Source organism: Nothobranchius furzeri, chromosome 3 (assembly GCF_043380555.1).
Source record: "Nothobranchius furzeri strain GRZ-AD chromosome 3, NfurGRZ-RIMD1, whole genome shotgun sequence".
Lineage (NCBI taxonomy): Eukaryota > Metazoa > Chordata > Actinopteri > Cyprinodontiformes > Nothobranchiidae > Nothobranchius > Nothobranchius furzeri.
In genome coordinates, this window is record NC_091743.1 from 61,890,060 (window position 1) to 61,909,318 (window position 19,259).

Consider the following 19,259-nt stretch of genomic DNA (forward strand, 5'->3'; position numbering starts at 1 on the left):
TCTTATTTGTAGATGTGTTTGTATTAACATCGGTATCAAATAGAATAGATTAGACCAGCTCCTCAGTTGTTGATTTCTCACAGAATAATAAAATAAACACAACTGCACAACCTCCAGTTAACATTCATTCAAAGCCACATCTTGGCTCTTGTCTCCTGTGATTTGAGATTATGCAAACAAACTTATTAGATGCCTTTTAGGAAGAAAATCAACTCTTGAATCATTTGAGTGTGAATGTTTATAACTTCAGACTAATGTCTATGTCTTTTCATATCCCATAATGCTCCTGCTGTGGGTTGAGCCGACATGATAATAACCAGAGCACAGATCGTTGTGTAGCACCATTCATTTGTTCACATGCAAACTGTGTGACAGGGTGAATATGAAGGAACCCCAGGAGGAGCTGCATCTGCGTTTAATGGCACTCATTCAGGGAAATGACCCTCAGTGGGCTGCAGCAGAAGAGCAAACACTGTGGTGCTAAAATAAAACCAGCTCCCTCATAGCTCCTGAAAATCTGTGGTCCATTGCAGCTGACTTGTTGCTCCGACAACAAATCTCTCATACAGTTTCTATTCAGCTGAATCTCTGCGTCTCTCAGCTTTTAGCCTCATCCAGGGGAGACAGCGAGAGGGTGCAGTCTGAGCTCTGCAGGCTGCAGACCGAGAACGAGTCCTCTAAAGCCGAGGTGAAGGAGGTGCTTCAGGCGCTGGAGGAACTGGCGGTGAACTACGACCAGAAGAGCTTGGAGGTTGAGGAGAAAAGCATGCAGAACAAGCTCCTGGCAGAAGAACTTGCTAAAAAGATGGTGAGTCAGAGTTTCAAGAAGCTTGTTGTGAGCGTGTAACTCTCTGCTGTGGCAGAAATTCTCAGAATTTGAGAGAGATTTAGTTGCATTTTGAAAATATTGTGTAGACCTACAGGTCTGTGATGCAAGTAGAGATTTGTAGAATGCAAAACAAGCTCTAAACTGCACCAAAAGCAACTGTGATCAGATCTGTGGGGCACCAGTTCCAAACCTCAGAGGAGGCATCTGCAGGTGACCACAGAGGACTTGACAGCTCTGTTGTGTAATAGAAGATGTCAACACTGTCCAAAGTTTAACTGTCAGCTAATAAAACTGTTTGGGATAAATTAGTAATCATGCCTTTGCTACTTTACACTTAAAAATCTGCTGCAGACGAACAGTGGCGTTACACACAAAAACTATTATACAAGTCATTCGTGTTCATCAGTGTAAGACGGAACAATATGTCTTTTAAACTAGTCTTTCTTTTCAGGACTTTTTGGACAGGCAAGTCTACAATGGCTTTTTTAAAACAAATCAGCTGGTTTGAATTCCAACTTTAGCCTTTATAGTTTGTACATTTTTCCCATTCATACATGGGTTTTGTCTCGATACGCCGTCTTCCTCCAACAGACCAGAAACATGCATGTTAGGTTAACTGGAGACTCAAAATTGTTCCTAGGTGTGAGTGAGTGTATCACCTCCTGTGATGGACTGGTGAACTGTGCAGGGTGTCCCCCGCCTCTCACCCAGTGACCTTTGGAGTTAGACCAGCTCCCTAAAACCCTGCTGAGAAATAAGTGGTTTGGTTCTGAAGGAGAGGAATCCTGGTCTGTAATTCACTCCGTGTTTTACAGTAAGCCAGGCCCCCACCACCTCCATCTTACTCAGAAATGGACCCAAAACTGATTAAAGGAGCTGACAATAAAACAACTTACCACACCATTTGATTTGCTAAACTCAGCCAGAGCACCCAGATTTTTCCTCGATCACTCCACTTAACACTCGTGCTTTTCAGGCCTTTCCGATGCATCTCGTACCTGACAGGGTTGTTTTCAGCGATGCCACCTGGCAGCCTGACAGGCCGGGAAACCAAATACAGACACGGATCCACTAAAAGTCGATACAAGAAAAGTGATGCAGCAGTAATCATATTACTCCAGCCTCTCCGCTCTTTTTATCAGCTTCATCCTTTATCATCAGAACCAGTTCTGCATCCCAACAGTTCTGATCATCTTCAATTTGCAGCTCTGGCTTAGAAATATGGTGCCACAGAGCAGATTTATCATTGAACTGCCCTTTCAGCTCTTTGTTTTTCTTTTCAGTTTTCTTCTTTTTTTTCTTTTTAAAGGGTGCTCTGCTGTTCTGCAGGAGACAACGCCGTCAGTCACTGTCCCTGCCATTCATCTGCTCCCTCTCACGCTTCACCCATCTTTTGATTTACTATATTTGTTTCATTCATCAGGTCTTCTCTTGAGTACGTCTCCATAAATCTCAGATCATCTAAACAGAACATTTTTATTGACCTTGTCTCCTTTTACTTGTTAATAAAGAAATTCGTTGTAGCTGATGCTTTACAGCAGCACTTGAGTTAATTTTTTAACTGGAGAAGCCATAAAAATGACAACAAAGTTTTAAGATAATTAAAGATGAAGGTGAAACGAAAACAGCAGAAGATGAAAAAAAATATCCCCTTTAAAGGGGAAATGGGACTTAAAATGAAATGCAATATTTTATAACACTTGAATGTTTATTTACAACTAAACCACTGGAAACTAGAAACAAAGAAGTAAAAGGCAGGCTTGAACTGAATTTGAACAATGAAAGACCGAAGGTCTTAGGAAATCAAAACAGGATTTTAGTCTAAGTAGAAAATCTCAAATTTAAGGATTTTTTTAAAGCTGTGGTTTTATTTATGTGACTGGGTGGGGGGGCTACACTCTTCCTCTGTTATTGTTTTATTGTACATTTTATTTCACATACATTTCTTCTCCCCTCCTGTCCCCTCTCCCCATTTTTTGCCTCCCTCTCCCTCTCACAGACTCACCTCCTGGCCTTGGAAGCAGAGCTGTCACGTATCCAGGAAGTGAGCGGCCACCAAAGGAAACGGATTGCTGAAGTTCTCAACGGGCTGACGAGGGACCTGCGTGAGTTCAGCACCATAGTGGGAAACAGGGAAATCAAGCTGGTGAGTGAAGCTGCTGAAGAAAAACACTTAAAAAAATGAGATTCTGAAGGAAAAAGCTTTAACTACAGATGAGAGAACATCTAAAATTCAATTATTCCCTCAGTTAGTTGCACTTTATGTGTTAAATTTAGATTGATGTGTAAATCTCTGTCATCCTCCACCTCTCAGTTCAGAGCATCTGTTAAACGATGCTGTTAATCTCATGTTTATGCACACAACATCTTCAGATTTCCCCCCTTCTTTAATTTTCCAGCCGTCTTTAAAACTCTAAAAATCTTCCAACTCAGTCTGCTCAGTCTAGATCAGACATTGACTCTTTTCTCCTCTGCTCATCTTCAGCCAGCGGAGATCACCGGCGCGATCGAGGAGGAGTTTACGGTTGCTCGTCTCTACATCAGTAAGATAAAATCGGAGGTGAAGTCGATGGTGAAGCGGTGCCGCTACCTGGAGAACCTCCAGATGGATTGTCAACGCAAGATGGAGGAGACGAGTAGAGAGCTGTCATCGTGTCAACTCGTCATCGCACAGGTGAAGATTCATCCTGATGAGTCAGCTGTTGTAGGTTCTGGATAAAACAAACAGACATGGAGAAGTAAAGTCCACATGGAAACACTGCTGTTTCTCTGTTGGTTTATTTATTATCTAGCATAGCTTCATTAATCTCTTGCTTTGTTTTTGTTGAGATTTTTCACATAATAAACCCTTTTTTCTTTGCCCACTGTTCAGATTCTCAAAGTATGAAGTGATTAATATTCTGTCTGTGAACCAGGTTGCCCGAAGCAATAATAATGTAAATTTTACAATCGGCGTTTAAACTAAATCCCCTAATGACTGCTTATCATGAATGTTTAATACAAAAAGCCGATTCATTCAGTTCTTCGTCCCTGGTGCAGCTCTCTACTGGGTGGAGGTTTTTGCTCATCCCTACACTTTCTGCATCCTTGATGTTGTGACTTTCAGCACGAGGCAAAGATTCGCTCTCTGACAGAGTACACGCAGAACGTGGAGATGAAGAAGAGGCAGCTGGAGGACGGCTACGATTCTCTGACCGAGGAGCTGGCTAAACTCCAGGCTCAAGGTACGGCAGAGGAAACCCGGAGTCCCACATGTATTTCAGAAAATAAAGCATGAATACAATCCTGCAGATCTGTGAGTCTGGACCCAGTGAATGCAAAAGTTGGTGCGCTAAAAATTTTAGCACATTAGCATGCACTTTTATCTTTTTAGTTCAGCCTGAGTTGTTTTTGTGGCAGGTTCAGGAGTTTTGGATAATTATTTTGAGATATTAAAATCAAAACGATGGGCCAGTCCTCAAATTCCAAATTTATGGGGAAATTTTGCCTTTTTTTATTTGTTGGGAAAAGTAACTAAAAGTTACTTATTTAACAAAATGGGTCTAAACATGAGGTTTAACCAGTCGTGGGTTGTCAATCAACCCAATTAAGGCTCTTTAATGTATTAATTAAAATAAGGTCATTTTAAAAGTATGCCTTTATCCCAGTTATTACTTTTTTAAGGCTTTGAGCCTTAGCTTTTAGAGCAATGATCAATCACACTGTGTGACATGGTGAAAAACAGTGGTCGCCACTCAGATGCAAATGATTATAAATTTGACTTCAGCTGCAGAAGTTAAAACAAAGGTCAGCACCCTGAAAAAAGAATGTTTCATCAAAATAATTTATGAGCAGATGATAATTTTCCAGCGTTGTAACACCACCAAGGTGACCCTAAAGACAAAGGGACTTCCTAATTAAAACTATTTAGTTTTGCTTTGCTTTGATCTGCACCACAGATCTCAATATCCTGTCAAGGACAGAAAAAAAGAAACAAAAAAGACAAATAAACATTTCACAGAACCAGCACAAAAAGATTGATGGCACATTTAACGTTTGTGCAGCCGACTGCGGATGCTCCCAGTGCACTGACACAGTTCACAAACCAGGCCAGAGGCAAAGTAACTTATTCCTTCTGTGGTGCCACAGAGAAATAGATTGATTAGCTGGTGGATTAAAAAACGTTTTCAATAAATTAACTTTACTCCAGGCTGTCTTTGAACAAGTCTGCAGCTTCAATGTTGATCACGCTGCCTGACGCTCTGCAGAGCTCAGAGGTGTTTCATCATCAAACGGTGAGTTGCTAACAGGTTAGCGTGACACAAAAGATGTAATTTGCAACTAACGATTATCTTGTCCAAAGCGTGACTTGGATCAGTCTGACCTACTTCAACAAGAAGAGCTTTTGTTTTTGCCACATGGGGTCAAAGTCACCTTCCTGTCGCGCTACACCTGGCCGTCTCATTAACTCTCGTTCTCGTCTCGTGGAAATGTTTGTTTCAGAAAGCATGTCTCAGATGACCAGTGAGGAGACTCACACATCTCACCAGAATTCCTGCGATATTAAGGTAACCATGACGACAGTGACAGCTTAGCTTTTCAGTACACCGCCTCAACCTTTAGCTAACTGCAGGTGTACATGTTTTTGTCCCCTTCTGTGGTCGTGCCTCTGCTTTGCGATTCAGGTTTACTGGATTACAGTTACTAAAATGTCCATTTCATAAACTGGTTGACTAAAGCAAACAGATCCAGCTGCAAACGTCTGGCAGAAATAGTTTATATCACCAACATTCATGAGTGTGTGTGTCTGAGCATCGTTCTCTAGTTTCAGATCTGCATCTAGTGCGTAAAGTTCTGGATTAAGTAGCCGTTTTGTTTGACCTTTCCTTCCTACTTTATGTTGCTTCCTCTGGTTTGCAATCACTTTACTTTTCTTCTTGTTTCAGACAGCTCTGGAGGAGCAGATGCAGTCGCACCGAGAGATGCACAGCAAGCAGCTCAACCATCTTCGAGACGAGATCAATGAGAAGCAGAAGATCATTGACGACTTAACCGAGTCAGTGTCCTACTTCAGTTTCTCTGATACAGAAAACCCTTCATGCTGTGAAAGAAAATAATTTATGTTCAGTTATTTACCAAAAATATGAGATGAAGATTTATTAAACCTATTATCACTGTACAGTTGTAAGAATTATGAAAAAAGCATGTCATTTAAGAAATTTGCTACTGTAGCTTTAATGCACCAAATGAACATTGCTACGTCTGTCTGTGGTGAACTAGTTAATAAAATGCTGTAATAGATGGAAAGAATCATTAAAGTGGTCCTCACAGCTGAATTTTAAAAACCGTCTGAGCTGTAAGAAGAGCTTCTAGAGTGGTTGGGATGAATACCTGTGGGGGGCTTTTATGGTGAGGAAGCTTCTGCGTAGGAGGACTTTAGAGCTGCTGCTGAACCTCAGCACAAGGAGGCTTTGGCCTGATTCAGACTAAGTGAAAACGCCCGTCTTTTCATGTGACGGCGTAATGCACCAAGCATGATGGTCTGGAAGACCACTTGGTAGACTGCAGACCCCCTCAGGGGATAGAAATACATCCCCCATCTGGCCTGGGAAAGCTTGTTAGCAGTAGAGGAACAGATGTGAGGAATTTCTTGTGAGAATACTCATTTGGAGCAGCTCTGCTAATCCTGTGTGCACAATTTGAATTGAATAAGCTGCTTGAAAACGGATGGATGGATGTCAGTGAGGTAGAACGGATGTGAAACAGAAGCAGAGATCAGATCATTTTACAGAAATATGACAACTTGAAGCAGATTGAATGTTTTTTTATATGAAAGATTAGGATGTACACAGTAATATGAGCAGGTGTGGAGAATACTCTATTTAGTGAAGCGCTGCAAAAATGTGGACTTATAGGGAATGTCAGTGCTTTAGTTGGGGCTTAATTATACCTTTAGGCCAGTCAAGTAGCCCTGTTCTATGCCAGGAGGCTCGTCTGGCTCACACACAGCTGATGTGAAAATACAGGGGGGAAATTTCCTACCCTGCATTTAGAAATTGTGCTTGTTCATCATTTCTGCTGCACTGAGCTGGAGCCATTTGCCTCAGACTCAGGGACAGAGCATTTATTTGTCTGGCTGATTTTTTTGTACTTTCCAGCAGAGGAGTTTAACAAACATTTTAGTTTGCCGCCATCACATCAAGTCAAACAGAATAAATAACATGATAATGAAAAATGACCATTTGTTTTAAAGCGATACTGATTTCAAGGATTTTCTTTGTCTCTCAAATTTCTACTCAGCCAAAACTCTCGAGGGACAAAAGATTTGGTTGTTTTCTATTTTAAATATAAATAAACAGCTCCCTCCATCAACTCCAGCTGGTTCAGAGCAACGCGACTCATTACTGTGACAAAAAGGCGTGAAAACACTTCCTCCATGCTGGTGTTCCTGCTCTGGCTTAGAATCCGTATTGATTTAAAAATCTTACATCTCACCTCCGACGCCCTAAGTGGCCTTGACCCCTAAATACACCTCAGACATGTTGACTCCCAGACCATTGTGATTCACAGACGCCTTTATCTGCTTTCAAAACTAAACTGAGAGCTTTCAGTAGTGTGTGATGTTACTCAGTCATTCATTGTGACTATAATGAACAACAAAACTCGTCTTGTCCGTCGTGACAAATCACTTTTTTTGCAGCTTTGTTGAGAAAAGTGCCATAAATGCATAATCGTAACATTATTACGTCGTTTTTCAGTTGTAACCAGAAGCAGCGATTGGAGTTGGAGCAACTGCACGGTGACTTTGAACGCCTCAGAACTCAGGAGCATCACAAGAGCCGGCAGCTGGAGGAACTGACGTGAGTCTCGTCTTTACGGTCCTGGCCGTCGTTCAAACACCTCGCCATATGGAGGACTGGAGGCAAGCTGCCTCCTTAGATTCACGTCTCCCTTTTATTCTCAGTCATTTGTCTTCCTTTCCTCCATTTATCATCCACTCATGCTTAAGCTTTGTCAGTCTCTTACTGTGTGCTTTTTTATTTATTTTTTTTACTGTGGCTGTATTTTGGTCAGTTTTGCTTCATGGTCCGCTTCTTCCTGTCTGGTTTGTTTTGCGTCACCATTAGACATTCTCTTAATAAGGTAGCAGCTGGCTGTTAAGGTCCCTCTTCTGCACTGACCTTTGCAGCATATTGCATCAGACGGCACATGGGGTAACAGCCCCACAGGCGGGGTGGCCGGGCTACTCTGCCTTTGTTCTTTAGACATGAATTATTCTGCTGTGAATGAATTAATAATCTGGGCACAGAGAGGTTCAGATTTCAATCTTTCCGTCTGGTTATCTATCGGCAGATTTCTCTGTGAGCGGCACGAGCAGTCAAAGCAGGACCTCAAAGGTCTAGAGGAGACCGTCGTAAGTCATCATTTACTGTCTCTGTTCATCACAGTCCCTAGCTATCGATCCACAAAATACTCTGCTAAATAATTGCTTTTGCTATTTCCTACCTTCTGCAGGCTCGTGAGCTCCACACGCTTCACAATCTACGCAAACTTTTTGTTCAAGACCTCACAACTCGAGTTAGGAAAGTAAGTCAAACTCAACCAGAGAACATCTGAAAGTGTTTTTTTGGAAGAGCTACATTAATCCTTTTCCTAAACCATTTCTAACACATTTCTGACAATCTGGTTTTCTGTTGACAGAGCGCATGCATGGAGCTTAATGATACTGGAGGATTTCTCACACAAAAACAAAAGATTTCTTTTCTTGAAAACAACTTGGAGCAGCTTACAAAGGTTCACAAACAGGTAACACAAGCAGCAGATATGAGAAAGCACCCAAATGTGAACCTGTCTTCCTCTTTTCTCTTAATAAGTGGACCATATTTATATGTTTGGCTGTAAATGAGAAGTGGCTGAGCAAAATTTGATGTGCAAGGATGATAAAATCAAATTATAATGCGCTGTAGGATGCATAATTTGTCTCTGCTGTCCAGTGGGTGTAAGCCACACCAGCAGCATCAATCTTATGGCCTCAACTTTATGAATGTCTCCTTGAAAGCAGCACAGCAGGAAGTGGTAAACCATAATACTATCAGGAAAAAGAAGCCACGTTGCAGATTCTTGTTCCTGGTGAAAACAAAGGAAATCCTCCTTAAGCAGGCACAACAAACAGCCTAAAGGTGTGGAAGACTGAAAAAAATTTTTTTAATGATTGTTTCTGATTATAATCGGTCACTGAGCTTCTCATGCAGGACAAACATGAAAATAGTCTCCAACACCTGCCTCCTGCATTAGCTTCTGATAGAAAATAGATGTGAAACTCTAGGATTTGAAAATCCTGACAGATCTACGTCACACTGTCACTTAACATTCATGGATTTACCCATCTTGACTCACAACAGGGAAGGCTGTTGTTGGGTTAATGTTCAGGAATCAGCAGACAACGTCCCGACTAGTAGAAGCTAACCGTTAGCATTAGCAACACCACCACACAAAAAAGCTCCTCCAGACTTGTTTTATTTGTGAAGAAAGAACATGAACGTTGCAAGTCAGTGGTAGATTGTGTTGCTGTTATCCATCTGAGGCAAGATGTCCAAATATCAGGAAACAAGACTCCAAATTCTGCCATGTTGAACTCTCTGCAGCAGACTTGTGCATGCTAATTCAAGCAATTCTGGGCTTTTTTTTACCCTGAGTTTGGCTTGAAAGGCATCCATTCCTGTCAGAGTCCACTGCAAATGTATTGATTAAAAAAGTTGGATTTCCCCCTTTTGTACAAAGATTGACAACAGAATCTCTGAGCAACACGATTGTGCTCAGACCATTTATTTTCCTGTATGGACTGTTTCCACAAATTTAAAGCTGTGGCCCATTGAATCAATGAGAGGAGGAGGAGATTTAGAATGGCTATAGCTCCCAACAGCGTTGGGCCTGCTGAAATCCAATGTGGCCCCGCTCAGACACACCAGCTTCTAACTGCTGCATTAGCCTTCATCGGGTTCTGCAGGAGCTGCTAAACACTCATTTTAATCAAATCTGCAAGGTTCGAGCAGGGAAACATCTACAACTGTCAAGAAACAGGCACTTGTGATCACTGCTAATGCTACAACACGCTAAAACAATAGTCTAATGTAGAGTAAGGTTGATCGCTACGCTTATCACTTAGCTCCATTACACTAAAGATAAATCCCTTTTTATTTTCCTCCCCAAAGTTAGCTTGAAGTTTACAGACTGACATTATTTCAGTGCTGGTCGAGTTAGCATTTAAGCTGGGTTGGTGCACTAAATTGACATCCTGACACCCAGAAGAGCATGCGGGGAACTGGGTAACATTCTTGCTGATTGACAGCTCCCTCTTGTGGAAGCGCAACGCTATTGGATAAACGATCTAGGCTCGTGTAAACAACTTTTTGCTGTAGAGGCCAAGGAAGGGACTTTGGGGAAATAAAAATAATGAAAGATTGCCTTTTATATCATAGAACAGGATCAGATAATTGCATTTAAGTATTTTTAAAGTTACTTTCAATTTTTTAAACTACTTACCTTAACTTTAAATGTGCCAAATGCTTGCAGACTGCAGCAGTTCGTCAGGCTGAAGACCAATCCTAAAGGGGTCTCAGTCTCATCCACAACTCACTGATACTGTAAGAATTTGAAAAAAAAGCTACAGTCGGAAATCAGCAAGCTCCCAAAGGAACATGATGAGACTTTCAAAGAGACAGCACAGAGCAGCACAACTAAAAGTTGCACAGATTTAATCACCTGTCCATCCACCTTTCTGTACTCACTCACACAACACTCCTATAATCTCACTCATCTCTTTTGGGAGTCTTTCCTCCATCCTTGTTTTTTTTTCCCCCTTCTTCCAGAATGATTCACTATCAAACAATAAACTGGTGCTGCTGGGTTTCGGGTTGATTTATTGAATTCATGAATGTTTTGCTGGTTAGATAAATTTGCCTGTGTGTAAAACTGTCCGTTCAACTGTTCAGGATCTCTGCAGGATATAGATTAGTTTGCACGATCATGTCGCAGCAGAACGTGCTTGCTCGTTACCATTTCCTCTTACAAGCGATGCGTAGAAAGTTCAGAAAATGTTCACACAGATTTTACTTGATGGGGCATAAAATGAGTACACCCACTCTCTGCACAACATTTCTTTTGCTTTAAAAGAATCATGTTGTGTCCCTCTGTTGTTTTTGAGAGTGTGTGGAGGGGTGCACGCTCCTGTCGCTCATACTGCGTCCCTCCAAAAGGGAGGGTGGGGGTTGGTCAGAGCATGTAGAGGCAGTCGTCAGTTGCATGTATCTCACACACAGTGAGTGAGAGTTGTCAGCCCTGCACTTGTGGTGGTCTCTAGTTAAATGAGTAACAGATGAGCCAATCTCTCTGCGAAAAAAGCTCTGGCGCTCCTGTTTCAGGAGGTAGAGGAGAGCCAGAGGAGACGTGAGCTACAGATAGCAGGTTTTGATGTTGTATTTCCTGGTAATCAGATGTTATGACTCTGACTGGCTAACAGTGATGCAACTTGACCCCTGGCTCCATTTGCTCTGCAATGTTGGTGTTTGTTTTGTGTTGTTAATGCTAACGGTTAGCTTCTACTAGCCAAGACTTTCTCTGCTCTCTCCTGGACACTGAATCAACAACAGCCATCCCCGTCGCGAGCCAGGATGCATGAACAATATCAGCTTTGTTCTGCAGGAACAGTTTGCTGTGTCAGTGGTAGGCAGCTTTTAGCAGGGTTTTGGCAGCTTGCCAAAAATGCTCAAGGTTTAAAGGTGTTGCTCCAGACGGCCGTTCCGAAGCGCTCTCCATGACTGAATGCTGGATGATGGGAAGCTGGAATGCAGCTTGGCCAATCGGAGCATGCCATGTTAAGGGATATTACCAAGAAAACCTCAGACATCACGCCTTCTTGAGATACCGGATACTGATTGCTATATATATATATATATATATATATATATATGTATAACATTCAATGTTTCAGTAATTCAAGCACAGATCAATCAACCTTATTGGTTTAAGCACAGATTAACGAAACATTATTATTATCCATATAACAATTGTCAATTTTCATTTCTTGAAAACTTTCACTTTATTGAGAGAGTGGGCACTCCTGCGGTGTTATCAGAGAAGGCTTTGTTTGGGAACACAGGCTTACAACGTGTTCCTCCTGAAATGTTAACAAGGTTGCAGTATCCTTCTGGGCTTTTAGGAAGATAGAGTGTAAAATCCACCTTAGAGGATGGGACGTATGTCTGCTGATGACCAGTGGCATGTAGGTCAATCTGTAGGAGAAAATTGACCATTTCTGGACATTACAATTAGCAACTCCACCACACGGCTGAACTCCTTCAGGCTTGTGTTATTTATGGAGATAAAACATCCACGTTGCAAGTCAGTGGTAGAGCTGTGCTACTGTTATCCAGTCTGAGGTGAGCAAATATCAGAAAATAAGAGTTCAAAAACCTGTTGTCTGAAGCTCGGCTGTGATGTGGTTCACTTCTAGTTCCTGGAAATAGTGCACCGATGTGTTGCTTTACACTTAGATTAATATCAGAATGTTTTCCCAGACTTCTTTATATGTAAAGCACGTGATTGCTAAGGATTTCCTGCCAGCTCCACTGATTTCTTTTCTTGTGAGATTTGATTGGGTCTATTTTTACTCTCCACCTGTGCTACAGCTGGTACGTGACAATGCAGATCTTCGCTGTGAGCTTCCAAAACTGGAGAAACGTCTTCGCTCTACAGCTGAGCGGGTTAAGGCCCTGGAGGGCGCGCTGAAGGAAGCAAAGGAGGGAGCCATGAAGGACCGCCAGCGCTACGAGCAGGAAGTAGAGCGAATCAAGGACGTGATGAGGACTCGCAATCCGTTCCGCCGTCCTCACGCTGCACAGATAGGTAACATAATAATACTTGCCAGATACGGCCTCGGGATTACATCACCGGTTTCTTTCAAAGTTATCTGACTGGCTTGCACGACTGTGTCATGGTCTGCGTCTGTGTCTTCCCTCATGTCTTCTCCTTCCTCTAGGTTCCCATTTTGGGTCTCATAAGCGCCCTCATGTGTCCTTTGTCTCCATCTCATTTATGTGTCTTCTGTTTGTAGGCCTTCATATCATTCCCTCAGGTCCAGTGTTTAGTCATCCCCAGCCCTTCCAATTGTATCTCCAGCCTCTTGTTCCCCAGCTCAGTACATGTGTGATTGAGTGCATGTATGTGTCAGTGTGTGTATGTGTGTGTGTGAGTCCTTCCCTCAGTCTTAGGTTTAGTTTTATGTTTAGGTTTATCTGCCCTTCACTGGTTCTGTTTCCCCATTTAGATAATTTGTGTCACCTGCCTTTCTCCAGCCCTCACGCCACACACCTGCTGCCTGTTTCCCTAATTACTCCTTCCTGTGCATTTAAGCCCTGTCTTGTCTCTGTTTTGTGTCGGTCCATTGTATGTTTGTCAGCATTGTTTCGTGCTCTATGTGAGCTTTTGTCTCCAGGTTTTGGTGCTCTCAGTGAGCTTTTGTTCTTGTTAACAGGGTTTTTGGATTTTTGGACTTTTGGCTCGCTGCCTTTGGATTTATTTTTGTCCGTCCTGCAAAATAAAGCATATTTACTTTACATCATCTCCAGCCTCTTGTCGTCTGGGTAATCTGCACTTTGGGTCCTAACCTTCCCCTCAACGTGACAGACTGAGCTTAGAAAATTATTTATTGATTCTTAAGTAGTTGATGATCATCTGCAGCTATCAGATCTTTAAATATTTAGTAAAATTCTGTTTCATTCAAACAGCTATAAGGTTTGTTGAACAGCAGCACATATACTAATTCCCCTCAGTTATTTGTAAATAAACATCATGAATTCATTTGGTCAACGTTTTAGCATTTTGAATCATGTTTCTTTGTCAAATGCTCATTTATAAATACTTAGTCGGTTGTCTGGGAAGAAACATAAGTATAAACAGTTTTATATGAAATGCTATCAACCTTTTGGAGTCTGGACCTTTTTTAGGATGACAGCAATAGCCAATCAGTCTTTAAGGATGTGATCTCTATTTCCTCAAACAGAGGCTGTTGAGGAGGTGGCTAACGCTTTATTTCTACGTAGAAACACACTTGAAAATGTAAAATAAATAAGTTTTTAGCAGATTTAATACACCTCTGAGGATAGAATAGTTTTTCCGGGACATTAAAAACAAAACAAAACAAAAAAAAAAGGATGAACAAAGCTAAGGAACCAAGTAATTACCGCATACTATTCAGATCAGCTGTTATCGGAAGACTTGAGACTAAATTTAAACTTCTTTCATATGTCTTTGTTTACTTGTAAACATTTGTGTCTTTATGGTTGTAACACTTCATCTCCCTCCTCTTCATCACACTGTGAGGAATGTCTCACCATGATGCAGCCATTCGTTTTATGGTCCTGCTGTGACTTTCTCTCTAGCAGCATCCCCAGTACTATTCACCTCCACTCATCTCTCTTCCTTTTTGTTGACTGAGCACGATGCAGCGATTTCCGCTGATAGCAGTTCTTGTCCTGTAGTCGAGGAGTAGAAATACCACATGCAAATGCAGCTTTTGTCGTTACCTGTGCAGAAAGATGCAGTGATAGCTAAACAAAAGACAACATAAATGCTTGAAAGGAGTTTCTCTCCAGCACAGATGTAGATGAATATAAATTCTCAGAAAAAGGATCTGTTTTGATCAAAGCTCCTACCATTACTGGTTCAACTAGAGATAATTGCTGTGAAGAAATGAGCGGCACATTTGCTGCTGCAAAGAGAAAATGAGATATTGATTTATGTGAGGGTTTTGGAAATGATGGTTTTCATTAGGGGATTATACAAATGCAATTAAATATAACAGGGGGACTGTGTTGTAAATGAATATGTTCATTTATTAGTACCATTTGTCATAAATTTTACAATGTGGAACACCATTCTTTTGGGAAAAAATGAGTGTCTGTCATTTGTAGATGAAATGCTCAGATCAGAGCATCTCTCTCCTGTTTTCTCTCACAGCCAAGCCCGTTCGTCCAGGTCACTACCCCCTCTGCTCCCCTATCAGCCCCTTCCTCATCCGAGGATACAACGATAGCCCCATTCCTTTCTGCCACGCCATTTTCCAGAACAAAAACGGCCAGCGAGCAGCTTCTCCACCACCTCCGGATACAGACGACAGATTATCCGAAGTCAGCTCACACCAGAACGGCCCTGCAGAGCCGCTCGACCCACAAGACAGCGACTCACGTGACAGCGACGATCAGAACAACATGTACGCTTCATGATGTTTTAACTTCTTCATCTTTACAGATTCACACGTTTGTAATTTGAAATGCATCTGAACGCTATGATTTTATAATCTGATACGTTGACTAAACGCTTTTTCCTCAGGGTTCAGATACTAGCTAAATGTGATACTAGCTAAATGTGAGCTGGTTTAGACAACAAGAATTAGATCTGCTTCCTTTGTTCATGAATCTTTTTAACAAACTGCTGCCTGCTGTAATTGTTGAAAAGTGGTTCATGAGTTTAACTCAACTCAGAACCTTTAACCACTTTCCTGACTTGGTGCTTTGACAGGATAATTAGAACTCAGGGTTCAATTTCACACTTTCTAGAGTCTTCATCCTCAGTATACAGTTGTGAGGTTGTCATGGCAACCCTTCAGTGATGAAGACAAGTTTCTGATTCCCTGGAGAGAGAAAAAAGTGAATAGACTGGCTTTGAGTTTAGGTTTTTAATCAGATTTTTTTTTTCATTAGTAAAATCTTACATTTATCTGAACGTACATTGAAATCTGGGAGTTTGTACATGAATGCATCAGTTTTAACATTGGGAACACCATGCAACTTTTTCGGTCATTGTATTCAGCTCCATCTCAATCCGTACAACTTCCATACAGGGCAAAGAATCCAAGTCAGGTTCTCACACTGTGTGTGGTAGCAACACACTGGATCAAAAATATGGAACATGTCCGACCTTCGAGCCTGAAAACCTGGAAGTCCCAGAGACCGTTACTGATGTCTGTTGTCCTTGAAGCTTGCTAGTTGAAGGAGGACAAACAGAGTTTTATGGGGGTTGGAGGAGAAAGAAGAGTGAATGGAAGTAAACCAATATTTTGGTATCGGTTTTTATTTTATAAAAGCACAGCAAACAGGCTTTCTTGATGATCCCCGGGCCCTGTCTTGTTCTCATGATGCATGCTTCCTTCTGGGTCCATTCTGAGAAAAAAGGTTTAGTTCCACTTCTTTGCAGATGACATTCTGATGTGTTCATGCTTAAAAGTAAAACCCAACTTTCTGAAGCACCTGTTAAAGGCACACTTTTCAACTTTTTCATATTTTTAAATAATTTTCTTGAGTGTGCTAAAATGGGCTAAAATTACCCTTTACAGGGTAATGGAAGGCCACCCAGCCTCTATCGTCCTCTGTGGCCAGAATATTCCACTTGCAACTTCAGACTGGTGAGCTGCTCTGTTGGGACTTAGAAAATATTGAGCTGACATACCTGGCGCTGCAGTTTGGTTCCAGCACATTTCCTGCATCATGAACACAGCTGATTTGTTTAATTTAGTGATGAATCACTCCTGTAGACACTAATGAAGGCTGGGGAGACATTACAGCTTTTTAGATTAAGGTGTTAAAAAGACGAACGCACAGCAAGGAAATAGGTTTTGCTTTTGGTTCTACAAATGGACACTAAGGGGGTTCTAACAGCAAGCCAAAACTGCGTAGTTCCCCTTTAAACTTCAACAGAAGAAATGGGTAGATTTTAAATTACCTTCATCCTAAGGAAACAAAGTCATCGGGTGTTTCTCAATGTCAAGGCGTCTTGTGGGGCCAGACGCCTTGCTCACGATGACACTGTCCTTGTGTATTGTATTGGTTAAATTAAATATGTAAACAAGTTACTACCTTCTAGCCACCAAAGCTGCAACTACTAAGCAACTAGCCAACCATAAATTAAAAATAATTTTTTAGATATCAGCCCGATAGCTACAATTAGTTAACTTATTTGAAATTTAACCCCGAAGTAGCTGCCGGCTTCTGATTCGCCATCATTTTGAAAATACTGTGGTGCATTCTGGGAAATTTTTGACCAAGGCCAGGCCACAAGGCACCTCCCGTGTATCCTTACTCAGCTGGCTAAACGGCTAACAAACGGAGAACAGATGCCTAGAACATGAACATTGGAACACACCTTGGCAGTTCCTGTATCTCCTAGGCAACTGGGCAGGACCAAGGCATCAAGGCAAGGTTCCTTGGGATTGAGAAACACCCATCCTGGTTGTGAGAAATTAGCTCATAAATGATCCTTTAGCTTTGTTGGGCTTCTAGCACCACTAAAGCAGCAATTGGGACTTATGTTTGATTTTTTCTGTTTTTGTTTTCAGAAATCCATGCAAGTGATTTTCTTACCTTGTACTGCGATATAGGGTTGTTTTCCTAAGTTTGCCCCCGTCCCATAAATCCCCATGCAATGAATCTTTAAATATGCATGCAGTCAATCTCTGTCGTCCCTAAAATATGCATTCAGCATTAGAAGAAGAAGAAGAAAATATCATTTCTATAGCGCCTCTCAAGATAAAAATCACGAGGCGCTTCACAAAAACAAAAAATGCAAAAATACAAAAAAGCACCTAGAAAATATTTAAAAATATATTTAAAATGAGCAAAAATAGGCAATTGTGATTTAAAAAATGTTAAGAAAGAGAGAGTTAACAGGAAAGAGGGAAATCAGTGGATCCTGAGGAAGGTGGAATTGGTGGGGAGAGCAGAATAAAGAGAGTGATGAAGAAGGTCATACAAAAGCCAGCTTGAACAAGTGAGACTTCAGCTGCTTTTTAAAGGAGACCACTGAGTCCACTGATCTCAGGCTCAGGGGGAGAGAGTTCCAGAGTCTGGCGGCCACAGCAGCAAATGATCTGTCACCTTTGGTCTTTAGCCTGGTGCGCTGCACAACCAGTAGGCTTTGATCACTGGACCTCAGGGACCTGCTGGGGGTGTAGGGACTAAGAAGATCACCCATGTAAGATGGTGCTTGTCCATGTAAGGCCCTATAGACCAGAACCAGGATCTTAAAATGAACCCTGAAGTTGACTGGCAGCCAATGAAGCTGGAGGAGAGGCGGGATGATGTGGGTGTGTTTGGAGGACTTGGTCAGAAGCCGAGCTCAGGCATTCTGAACCACCTGTAGACGGTTCAGGGAGGTTCTGCTCAGACACGTGAAAAGAGAGTTACAGTAGTCTAAGCGTGAGGAGATGAAGGCGTGGATAACTGTCTCAAGTTCAGAGCGAGACAGAATGGGACTCAGCTTAGCAATGTTCCTGAGATGGAAGCAGGAAGAGCGAACAACAGAACTGACATGAGAATCCAGGGTGAGAGCTGGGTCAAAGGTCACGCCAAGATTCCTGACGGAAGGTTTGGTGTGAGAAGCAAGCTGACCAAGAGAGTCTCTGACTTTGGGAACCAGCTTGTCTGGGGCACAGATGAGGATCTCAGTCTTATCTTCATTCAGCTGTAGAAAGCTCCCAGCCATCCAGGTTTTGATAGAGTCTAAGCAGGTGTGTAACAGCGGCAGCTTAGACATCTCATGGGGCTTGAAGGAGATGTACAGTTGGATGTCATCTGCATAAAGATGGTAGGATATTCCTTTGAAGGAGCTCAGGATGTGCTGAAGAGGAAGCAGATAGAGGAGGAAGAGCAGAGGCCCCAGCACAGAACCTTGTGGGACACCATGGGTAAGGGAGGTGGTGGAGGACCTAAACTTGGAGACGGCCACAGAAAAGGAGCGCTCAGAGAGATAAGAGGAGAACCACTCCAGAGCAGATCCTGATAGGCCTACCCAGTCTCTGAGCCTCTCCAGTAGCAGGTGATGGTCAACAGTGTCAAAGGCTGCAGTCAGGTCCAGCAGGACCAGAACAGAACAGTCCCCTGCATCACTGTGAGTCAGAAGGTCATTAGAGACCCTAAGAAGAGCTGTTTCTGTTTGTTGCCTTTTTTTTTTTTGTTCAGCAACAAAATTACCAATGGTGCTGATGTCACCTAAATCATCTGCTGTGCTGATAAATCCAAACACCAGAATAAATGCATTGATTTTGAAACACAACTCCATTAGCAACACTAATTTAAGTTTTATTTATTTATTTTTTGTCCTCAGGCTTCCAGCTGAACCAGCGAGCAAGTCGGTGAAGTCCTCAGAGATGCTCGATTCAGAAAACGGTGAGCCTCTTGCAGACAAAGCCTGTTTGAAATAACGAGTGATGTTACAACCCTGACCATCTGGGGTGAATTTACTTACTTTTATGAGTGTAATTTAATGACACCCATTACGCCCTCATACCTGCCATTATGTTTAGATGTTGTTTTATGTAGCATTCCGAGAGCAGGCTGCTGCAACCGTTTACAGCTGCCCTGTCACTATTATTACAATCCTGTTTCCTTCTCTTATTTAA

At 42.0% G+C, this 19,259-nt stretch overlaps 1 protein-coding gene across 4 annotated transcripts in view; it reads left to right on the plus strand.

Annotated features, from left to right (window-relative positions):
- Positions 1-19,259, plus strand: part of kif5ab (kinesin family member 5A, b) — an 86,878-nt gene that overhangs the window by 57,522 nt on the left and 10,097 nt on the right. For 2 of the 4 annotated variants that reach the window (XM_015959136.3, XM_015959137.3), the window contains exons 14-26: positions 602-808; positions 2,829-2,975; positions 3,315-3,503; positions 3,936-4,053; positions 5,312-5,376; positions 5,755-5,864; positions 7,567-7,668; positions 8,162-8,222; positions 8,324-8,395; positions 8,510-8,614; positions 12,496-12,712; positions 14,825-15,077; positions 18,965-19,026. In XM_015959136.3, the coding sequence (XP_015814622.3) occupies positions 602-808; positions 2,829-2,975; positions 3,315-3,503; positions 3,936-4,053; positions 5,312-5,376; positions 5,755-5,864; positions 7,567-7,668; positions 8,162-8,222; positions 8,324-8,395; positions 8,510-8,614; positions 12,496-12,712; positions 14,825-15,077; positions 18,965-19,026 (1,708 nt within the window). The remainder of the gene's footprint in view (positions 1-601; positions 809-2,828; positions 2,976-3,314; positions 3,504-3,935; positions 4,054-5,311; positions 5,377-5,754; positions 5,865-7,566; positions 7,669-8,161; positions 8,223-8,323; positions 8,396-8,509; positions 8,615-12,495; positions 12,713-14,824; positions 15,078-18,964; positions 19,027-19,259) is intronic. The other 2 variants (XR_011520123.1, XR_011520122.1) reach the window with 1 other exon arrangement.